Source organism: Syzygium oleosum, unplaced genomic scaffold (assembly GCF_021117445.2).
Source record: "Syzygium oleosum isolate NSW1041296 unplaced genomic scaffold, Sole_v2.1 Sole_v2.50, whole genome shotgun sequence".
NCBI lineage: Eukaryota > Viridiplantae > Streptophyta > Magnoliopsida > Myrtales > Myrtaceae > Syzygium > Syzygium oleosum.
In genome coordinates, this window is record NW_026607534.1 from 1,147,789 (window position 1) to 1,158,597 (window position 10,809).

At 42.9% G+C, this 10,809-nt stretch overlaps 1 protein-coding gene across 3 annotated transcripts; it reads left to right on the forward strand.

The window, feature by feature from the left end:
- Positions 1–447: 447 nt before the first annotated feature.
- Positions 448–9,525, forward strand: LOC130136790 (uncharacterized). 3 transcript variants are annotated; one of them, XM_056307134.1, is made up of 3 exons: positions 448–814; positions 1,093–1,174; positions 9,246–9,525. In XM_056307134.1, exons 1-3 carry the CDS (start codon positions 627–629, stop codon positions 9,375–9,377), a joined length of 402 nt encoding a protein of 133 aa, XP_056163109.1. In that variant the 5' UTR covers positions 448–626; the 3' UTR covers positions 9,378–9,525. The 3 variants fall into 3 exon arrangements, with proteins under 3 accessions (XP_056163109.1, XP_056163111.1, XP_056163110.1); XM_056307136.1 differs by lacking the exon at positions 9,246–9,525 and adding an exon at positions 8,904–9,190 and having other exon boundaries at positions 452–814; XM_056307135.1 differs by lacking the exon at positions 9,246–9,525 and adding an exon at positions 1,276–1,518 and having other exon boundaries at positions 452–814.
- The last annotated feature ends 1,284 nt before the right edge of the window (positions 9,526–10,809 follow it).

Genomic DNA, 10,809 nt, shown 5'->3' on the forward strand with positions numbered 1-10,809 from the left:
CAAGAGAAATATATGATTCTTTATTTTGGCTATGCTGAAATCTCTTTGTTTTCCCCTTAAGAAATTGAGTGTTTATTTTCTTCTCTTTTACCCTAGTTAAAAACAGATAATTGCAGGAATTCGGGCCTAAAAAAGGACGAGGTTTTAATCCAAATACTTTGACGGAAGTGAGGGAAACTAAATATTACAAGCAAAATTTTATTTTTTTCCTCCGAACGTCTAAAGATTTCTTCATTTATCTGCTTTGTCCTCTTCTTAATTTTTTTTTTTTGGTCTAAATAGAAACACTTTGATTGAAAATTAAGTGTTCTTGAAACTACAACCCGACGAAGGGGCATCATAACATAACAACTCCCATAAAGGTTGGGGGGACGGGTTAGCCAAGATGAAAAAAGAGAATTTGTACGTTGCGCTTTGGCGACCCAATCGGCAGCTTGATTCGCGGATCTATTGCAATGGGCCACAGTAAGGTTTGTGTATTGGGCCATTCGGATATGCGCTTCTCTGATGAAAGCTGCCTCTTCCCAGCCGACTTCTCTCTGGTCCTGCAGCTTCTTTACTATTTCAAGACAATCAGTTTCTATCATAATTCCATCTTTTCTCCTGTCGACGAAGTAGTCTAGAGCATGCAGCAAAGCTTGCAGTTCTATGTGCAACGGCGAGGTCGCGGGTATTATCCTGGCCAAGCCTTCCAGCAAGGTACCAGCTTTGTTTCTGAGGATTCTAGAAACCACGCCTTTTGCTGCATCTCCAAGGAAGGATCCATCTATGTTGATTTTGAAGGAGTTTCTCATCGGTGGTTTCCAACACAGAGGTAAAAGGCTCTTTTCAGCATGCAGAATAGAGCTTTGATGATTCCACTTCCCATAATTTTGCATTATCATTCTTGCCAACTCAATTAGGGTGCTCGGATTTAGGGGTTTTTTCCTAAACACAAATTCATTTCAGGCCTTCCAGATCAACCACAAAAGAATGGCCATTTCATCTAGATTCAGCAATTTATGTAGCCGTAGCTCATAGTTATGAATTCATACCTCAATCCGTGTTATTTCTTGACGTGTGATTCTGATCTGTATTGAGGGATCTGTTCAGATGGCTTCGGTCCAGGGGCAGAGAAGAAATAGATGCTCTACCGTTTCAGCTTCCTGATCACAGAAGGGGCATGCTAGTCGAGGTAAGATTTTCCTCCTATAGAGGTTTTCTGCTATGGGGAAAGCATTTTGGCATACACTCCATAGAAATATTCTAACCTTGGGCGGGATTTTTAAATTCCAGATTATGCACCATAGCTTGCGGGATGGCTTGAAAGATGACGAGGCTTGCATTGCATTCTATGTGTTTTCCTTTTGATGAATCTGATTGTATGCACTTTTCACCAAGAAGACCCCTGACTTTGTAGCTGTCCACACAAGTTTGTCCTCTATTGCATGACTGCATAGTGGTATTGCTAACACCTCGTTAACAGTTTGCTCATCAAACATTCTTGCTAGCAAATCTTCATTCCATCTTCTATTCTCATTTTGGATTAGGTTTGCAACTCTGGTTGGTTCTCGAGAAGTTGCTGGTCCTCCTATTAATCCTCGTTTTAGCCACCTATCTTCTCGAATATTGATTTTTTCCCCTGTGCCAACCGACCATATTACTGAGTTCGATATCGAATCTCTCCCCATCAGAATACTCTGCCATCCCCATGAGGGCCGAGACCCCTTCCCAGCTCGCCAGAATGACCTTGTAGGGAAATAGATGCCTTTGAGGATTTTGCTTCATATGGATAACTCGTTTTGAGAAAGTCTCCATGCTTGTTTGCCAAGCATTGCTCTATTGAAAGATATTAGGTCTCTGAATCCCATTCCCTCTTGATCTTTCCTAGTTTTGAGAACTTCCCACCTCTTCCAGTGAAGGCCTTTATTTGATTCACTATTCTTCCACCAAAATGCCGCAACCTTTCTTTCTATGGACTTACAAATTGAAACTGGAATTTTGAATATTGACATCGCATATTGGGGAAGAGCTTGAACAACAGTTTTAATCAGGGTTTCTTTCCCTGCCTTTGAGATTAATTTTTCCTTCCACCCTTCTAATTTCATATTGACTCTTGCCAAAATCCACACGAACATTTGTTTCTTGGATTCACCCCAATCTGAAGGAATCCCTAAATATTTGCCAGTCTTTCGGATCTCTGGGATTCTAAGTTCAGCTGCCATATTATCTCTCAAACTCTGTGGACAGCATGAGCTAAAGAAGATTCCAGACTTGTTTAAGTTAATGGCTTGCCCAGATGCATAGCAATATTGATTGAGAATCAATGCAAGATTTTGACATTCGATGAGCTTACTGTCTAAGAAGAATATGGAATCATCAGAAAAAAGGAGGTGAGATAGGACTGGACAGTACCTGTTGAGTTTAATACCAGAAATTGTGCTGTCCTGAATTGCTTTTTTCATCAATATGGAGTGTGTTGGCTACTATAATGAACAAATAGGGAGATATGGGATCCCCTTGTCTTATCCCTCGTGTTGGCTTAAAGTAGGGCAATGATTCTCCATTTAATTTTACACTGAAAGAGACAGAAGTGACACATTTCATTATTCTCCGCACCCACCAGTCACTAAACCCCATTTTCAACATGCTAGCCTCAAGAAAATCCCACTCTACCCTGTCATAGGCTTTTTTCATGTCAAGTTTCACCACTGCCTGGAATTTTCTTTTCCTTTTTCTGATTCGCAATTGGTGGAGGACTTCCTGAACAACCAGAATATTATCTTGTATTTGTCTACCTCTCACAAAAGCACTTTATTCTCCTTCTATTATAGCTGGCAGCCACTGTTTCAATCTATTTGCCATGATTTTCGAAATAATTTTGTATGCAAAATTGCATAGGCTGATTGGTCTGAACTGATCCAAGCCTTCCAGGTGATGAACTTTTGGGATCAAGGTGATATATGTTCTATTAAGTTCTGGGTTTAGATTTCCAGAATGAAAAAAGTCCTTCACTTCTTCAAAAACCCCATTCTTTATACTTTCCCAGTTTCTTTGGTAGAATTGGCCATTCAAGCCATCAGGTCCCGGAGTCTTCAACGAGCCCAATTGAAAAGATGCTGTTTGGACCTCTTCCATTGTGATTTGAGCTGTCAAAAATTGGTTCATCTCAGCCGTGACAATAGTGGGGCATTGTTGCAAAACAGGTTCAAATTCTCGGGGGCCCTCTGATTTATAGAGTTCTTGAAAAAAGTCAACTGTCATCTCTTTTAACCTCTTCGGATCTCGAATCCATATGTTTTCTGCATTTTTAAGCATCGATATTTTGTTCCTCTGTCTTCTTTGAATTGTTGTGGCGTGGAAATATTTTGTGTTCTTATCACCCCACTTCAGCCAATTGATTCGAGACCTTATTCCCCAGTACATTTCCTCCTGTCTCCACAGTGTTGCAATCTGTTTAGTAATGGCCCTCTTTCTGTTCTGACTATTTTGCAAATTGTGATCATTTGTTAAGCCCATGAGTTCTTCTTGCAATACTTTGATCTTCTTATGGCTGTTCTGAAAGGTTTTCATACTCTATGTTGCCAATCCTTTGGAAACTTCATGTATTTTTCGCACTAGATTAGAATGCTATAATCTGTCTTGATTCCAAATTTGTGTGATTAACCTCCTACAATCCTCATGTTCCAGCCAAAATGCTTTGAATTTAAAAATTCTCTTTCTCCTAGGAGGTTCGGCTGATAATATCAATAAGATAGGGCTATGATCAGATCCGATAGCTGGTAGAGCGAAGGCCTCAACTTAAGGGAATGATATTCTCCACTCAATATTGCAAACAGCCCTGTCCAGTCTTTCTTTAACATAGTCCTGCCCTTCTCGATTGTTCGCCCAAGTGAATGCGCAACCTTTACTCTCTAAATTCATTAAACCACAAGCATTGATGAAATCTCTAAAAGCGTTCAGTCTATATTTGTAACATCCTGAATTTCGACCCATTTCCGGGATCAATGATATTGATATTATTCTCATGTAATTTTAGTAAGTCTCGCCCGGAACTGATCACTCTCGGGATACTGACCAAAAGGGAATAGCTAACTAGGAAAACGGTACGTGGACTAGGGACCCGATCGCGAATCGGGCACCGATTCCGAGAAACGACGAGGAAATATTTTGGGCCAATGTGGGCCGATCCGAGGAAAGTGACGGATTTAGTTTGGCCAATGACGTATGATCGGATCGCGGGTGATTCCGCACGACCGAGAGTACTCGTGGCGAACAAATCCCGAACTTAAACCGAACGATCGCGACCTCCGGAACTAGCGATAATTCCTCCCGTTCTCCCGGTAATCGAGACCATCATGACTTGAGTAACCCTAGGTCAATACGCGTAACCCCTAAATAGCCGCCCGTTAGTGAGAGACCCTAAAATTTTAAATTGATCAATTTTGATCGCGAAATTGGATCCGAACTTGGACGTCGAACTTCGTGGACGTACGCGACTATTTTGCGAGGACGACGTCATTTTAGTGTGGCCAAATATATTTTGGACCAGTACGGTCAGAAAATAGAAATTCGGCCCGAAATCAGAAAATGGCGATTTTGCCCCTAGGCCTATTTTTGGTATTCCGAATTTTAGGAATTTTTGGAGATTAATTTGAGGGATTAAATCTTGGATAATTATCAGCCCAATAATGCAGAAAATCTTGGGCCAAAATGCCCCTCAATTATTGGACTTAGATTGATATTAGCCAAGTGAGAGAGGGGTAAAGTGGGGATTAGGAAAAAGTTGGTCAAACCCTTAGACTAATAAATGCTCTTGTCTCTCTCTCATTCCTCTCACCACCAGCCAACTCCCTTCTCCTCTCCTCTCTCCCTCTCGCCGATTCTTCCTCCCCTCCATTTCCTTTGTTCGGCGTGAGCACCACCGCCACCGAAGGAGCACCGCCGGAGCGCCGTCCAGCCACCGACCGCCCACCTCATCTCATCACCACCACCAGACTGTCCCATCCTCTCCTCCCTCTCCCTTCCTCCCTTCGTCCGAGAGGCATAGCCGCCGATCAGCCCCCTTGGGCGTGAGCCGCCGGGACGCCGCCGCCGTGAGCCACCTTGGATCGCCCGTTCCCCCGCCAGTTCAGCCTCTAAGTTGGAGCTTAGGAATTGTGAGTATTAGTCCCTAAACCCTAATTAGGCTAATTAAGTATTTCTAGATAGGATTATGGTTAATTATGGGTTAATTAGGTGATTTAAGATTTGATTAGTGGGCTGATTTAATTGTGGTGGACTATGAGATGATTTGGGAGCCTTATGTGCTGATTTTGATGTGGTCTAGTGCCCTAGAGTGGGCTGTTCATGGCTGGAAAATTATTGGGATTAATCGGCCTAAGTTCGGAAGTTTAGGATTTAATTGTGAAATCCCGAATATGCCGTGTAATTGTCCATTGAGTGATTGATTCGTGCTTGATTGGGTGTTAATTTGGGATTGCCATGTCGATTGCCTTATGTGACCGAGAATTGATGAGCATGTTGGGCCTCGAGAGTGCGAAGTTATATTGTTCTAATCACGTGAATTGTGTGCGTTGATTATGTGCTATGCAATATTGAAAAGAATTGCTTTATGGACATGCTAGTATGTTGATTGGGTGTATTGTGATTAATATGAGCATGTCGAATGATTAATTGAGCACGTCGTGGCATTTTATTGAGTATGTCCTGACATTGATTGACTACGTGCCTGAGTAGAAATTGGATGCTCACTGTGCATTGTGTGATTGCCCGAGTGCAGGATTGCATGGCCATGTATTTCGCATGATTGAACATTGGCTTGATTCGGGAATTGTGCGAGTATGCGTGCCTGACATGAGCATGTGATCACCTTAATTGCCCTGATGCGTTTTACGCAGGGTTCAGATAAAATTGGTTGTGTGAGCGTGTGATCATTATGAGTCCTGATGCGTTTTACGCGGGACGATACCCGGTTCTATTGGAAGACGACCAGCCTAATGCGTTTTATGCGGGTTTTGGTCCGTATATAGAGATCGGTGTTGCGCCTGATGCGTTTTACGCGGGCTAGAGACACCGGGCATGATGCGTTTTACGCGGGCAATGAAGTATTGGTATTGATTGATAGACCTGAGGCGTTTTACGGGGGTCGATCTCTAATTGAGAAATGAGCAATGTGCTAGTGTGTATTACTGAGCCGAATCATGAGCATGGCATATGTGTGCAAGAGTGTATTGGCAGTTGTGCGTATCGGTGACTCGTGTATAAGGCAGGCATTAATAAGTATGAGCATGCGTATGGCGTATGTTTGACTAAGTGTGATCGCGTATGTGCCATGAGTATTATTACGAACTTCTAACCTGCAGGGTTAATTGTGTGCTCGATCTGGGCCCGAGGGCCTAGGTTAATTGATTGTCGATTATTGCTAGTTGTATGTGATTTGTTGCCTGTCAGGAGGTGCATGTTAGCCTAGTTTAGGTTTAAGGGGTTTTACTCGCTGAGATTCGTCTCATTGTTGTTAAAACCCAATATTTCAGACCCCCGGCCTTGAAGATGTTAGAAGTTCCAGTTCATTTTGGGATTCCACATCATATAGAGAAGACGATGTCCGTGTACCCCGTAAGGAACGGGGAAATGTATATTAGGTATTATACTTTGGTATGGGTTGATGTGGGGAAGACGCATTTTGAGACCCACGAGTATGTAGCGTGGTGTTTTAGAGACTACTCCGGGGAGTATGGACCTCTTCAGACTTTTGATGTCCCGTTTAACGGGCTAGGCGAGATGGACCCGCAGTGTGCCGACGGAGACCTAGCGAGCCCCGATATTACAGCCGAGGGGACTTCGAGTTCTGGCGCCGGACCTGACGTCTGGGAGGTGGATGAGCCGGACCCTATGGACGAGGAGCCGGTGGATTGGGACTTTGACCCGGAGCCCATGGAGCAGGACCTCGATCAGGAGGGCGAGCCTGAGCAGATGGATTCCGAGGAGGAGCCAGCAGAGGCCGAGTCCGAGTTGGATTCCTTAGACTCCGAGGTGGAGCTGTCTGATAGTTCTTCATCTTCCGAGTCCTCGGGATCCGACCCGGACTGGGTTTCGTAGGGTTAGCCATAGCCTCAGATAGGTTGGGCTAGTACTTTTTTGATCGGAGCCCCACCTTAGGTAGTAGTCTAACCGCCTGGCCGCCTACCCCTTTTTGTCAGTGGTGGCCGTTGACCGCTTTTAGTTTTTGGTGCTCTCTGTAAATGGATATTGTATATGTTTCCCTGGTTAATATAAGTGTATATTTGTTATCCCGTTGTTGTTGTTGTGCTATCCTTGGTCTAGTGTTGTTTTATTTGTACGGGTGTTTATGTTGCTTCCGCATATGTCTCGATCTCTGTTTGGGTTTTGGGTCGGCGACGCTTCCTGGGGCGTTGCACAAGTTCGACCTCGGCAGGGATGTTGCGCTTCATAGGGTTCGGGACGTGACACTATTGTTCCGGAGGCCTCTTCCCTAGCTTTTCCTAGTAATTCAAGATTTCATTATAGTCCCCTATACACACCCAAGGCAAGGTGTTCTGGATACTCAGCATCTTCAGCTCTTCCCATAATTTTAATTTGTCCTGAAACCATGTTGGGGCATGAACAAAGGTAGCCCTGAATTGTATACCCATCTCATCATCCTTAAGAGTACTATCAATGAACTCATTTGTGGATGAATTAACACTCAAGGGAATTCCAACCTTCCACAGCAAAGCCAAGCCCCCCCCCCCCCCCCAATCCCTACTGGATTAACAATATAGCAGTTTTGGAAGTTTAAATTTCTGCTTACACTACGAACTGTAGTTTCCTGATTCTTGGTCTCCATAAAAAATATCACATCGGGCCTTTCCTGGACCATAATGGCCCTTAGGGCTTGAATTGTCAAGGATGTACCCAACCCCTGACAGTTCCAGCAGAACAGCTTCATTTGTAACCCGATGGCTTATTAGGGCTAGCCACCAAAGCCCATTGATTGGGTTCTTTTGCAAGTTGCACCGGAGTTTCTAATAGCTGTGTTTCATCCATCAATTGTCCTTTAGAAATTTTCTGATCATACGGACCAAATCTTCTGCCCTTCTTATGATTCTTTGCCTTCAATTTTCTATTTTTGCTCTGCAGTCTATCGCCCACTGTCTGTGATGAAGATATGTCGATCAGCAGCGAAATAGCTAAATCAAGATCAACATCTTCTTCGGTTTCTGGAGTGCTCACTAGGGCCAAAAGCTCATTTTCTGTTAGTTTCCTCTTTCCTCTATCCTCTTGCAAATTGTTCGGTCTTGTGTGTGGGCTGCTTGCATTATTCTGAACCAAGGTAACCAATCCAGAGTTTTCTGGGGTTTCCAGCACCATCTCCTGCTCCCCTTCCACCTCCAAAATTTCTCCATAAAAGGCCGTCCAAAATGGACTACAAGAGTTCTCTTTAGCTTTTAGCTAGGACCCGTAAAACAGTTTTTCAGTTTTGGAAAGGAGTTCGACCTCATAAGGCACAAGTTCACAACTTTTTGCATAATGCCCAATTACCCCACACAAGTAGCACAAGTGGGGAAGTCTTTCATACCTAAAGTCCAGCCAATGCTCCTTACCTCTAAAGCTAGAGAGCATGCTCGAAGAGAGGGGATTTGACAATTTTAACAGGACCCTAGCTCTCCCCACCACAATGGATGCAAATCCCTTTGTTTCTATGCGCACTTCTGAAACCTCACCTACATTTTCTGCAATTTCTCTTATTGCTGCTTCAGACCTCCCCTCTATAGGTAAGCCATGAATTTGAACCCAAAAGGTACAAGAATCGAATATAATGCAGTGTCGAGGCATACTCGGTTCCCATAACTTTATTACCAGCAGATGGCTTGAGAAGGACCATGGTCTAGAGTTCAGTACTTTGTCTCTCTCCTCCATAGACTCAAACTCAAATGAAAACAGACCTGGTTGTAGATGCTTGCATATGACAGAATTCGATTTCCAAGCTTTCTTCATCGTGGCTTGGAAAGCTTGGAAATTGACAGAAGGACTTCCAAGAAGTTTACCAAAGACAGTACGTTCACACTCTTGTAATTTGTCTTCAGTCACCACATTGTCTAACACAGCATTTTTTCTTCCTGTCCAGAGATGTCCTAACCTTCTACACAAGGCCACCATCCTTAGATCCCGTTCTCTGTTTTCTTCCATATTGCTAGATTTTGTGACTAAATCGACCTAACGCACCTAGCATGCGATTTCTTACAACTATGCTTCTTCCATAGATACCCCAAGAGTGGCGCCACCTAGAGGAGAGGGAAACATACCAGAAATTGGAAAAGGACCCAGCTCGAAGACAAGTGTCTACAATCGTTGCTTTCTTCTTCGCCATTTTTTCTTTTGCTTTTGAACCTTGAACTGAAGTGAATAGTTTCCTGGACATCCAGAAAGGTGTGGCGCAAGAGGAGGGGGCTAATCTGCCTTCGACTGCACCCGGAGACCGCATTTTGCCATTTTGCTGTAGTTGCGCCTCTCTTCTTCAACGTCGTTTGTTTTTGCTCTTAATCCTCGCCATTCTGAGCGATTTACATAGAAAATAAGGGTTTTGGAAAGGTGTGAGGGTAGAGAGTAGGAGAGAACGATGGTATTATTGGCGACATGGATTCTATGGGTTTTGGAAGGAAATGGGATTTAGGGCAAAGCTATCCAGGTGATAGAGAGGGGCTCTTCAGGCGAGAGAGAGCATATCAAGAACTTGCTTTATCAAATACCCCATCAATTCATTCATGAGAATTTTTTGTCCTCTTCTTAATTTACCAAGCAGAATGTTTTCTAATCAAAGTCTAACAATACTTGCAGATGCCAAGGAGCTTGGAGTATGTGCAAATGCATGCTCGAAAGATTGCAAAGCAACTTATAATAATTCGCATTGAAACTCGTGACCATGTTATGTACTCGATAATAAAAATGAGTTAATGCGTCAATGAAAGAGTGTTATTCCCATAAATTTAAGCATCGACCCCTCCTCCTTTGAAAGTATCTGTCATGAGGAAGAAAGTAAGCCCTTGAATTTCTAGGTTCATTTATTAGCATCTCGAAAAGCATTTATTTGACTTGCCCATTTGTCACTTGGATTCACTTGTGTTCCTTAGCGAGCATTGTTAAGGGTTTCTTTCTTCAGCAGGGAAATAAGAGTTATATAAGGAGATCCCCTCTCTCCTTTTATTTTTCTTTTTGCAATTGTGGTGGAGGTGTTTTCCAACCTTCTTAATTCAGCTGCACAACACTATCGGTGTCAAATATTAGTATAACGTCGACTTTGCCGACTCTATTTTTTGTGAGCCAAAGTCCGAATGCTGAAGATAAAATCGCGTTTCCGAAAACAAAACACCCATCCCGATGTCTGTTATCACTCCTAATGCAATCTTCTCCATTGCACTACCATGCCCTTCTTCATCTGTGATCACTCCTAATGCAAGAAGATTATGCCTAGCCAAGCATCAAAGATATTGATTTTTGTGAAGAAGATTGTGGTTATTAAGTTGACAATATTGCTTAAGGAAGTTTTAAACAAGATGATAAAAATAGACATGTAAAGAGTTGTATTTAGAGACCATACATATTCACAAAGATTCAACAATTAACCTAAACCAAGGATATCTGGATACAGGTGGCCATCAGCTGATCAAAGCTCATATGGAAAGATAGCTGCTCTAGTGTTGTAGAAAGAATGTTGAAGAAGAAGAAAAAGGGAAAAGGGCATTGGAAGTCCGACAACTTGTCATAAAAATGCAATTGAGTCATAAAACTTTCAAAAAGTGTAATTAAGTTCTAAACTTATCATGAAAG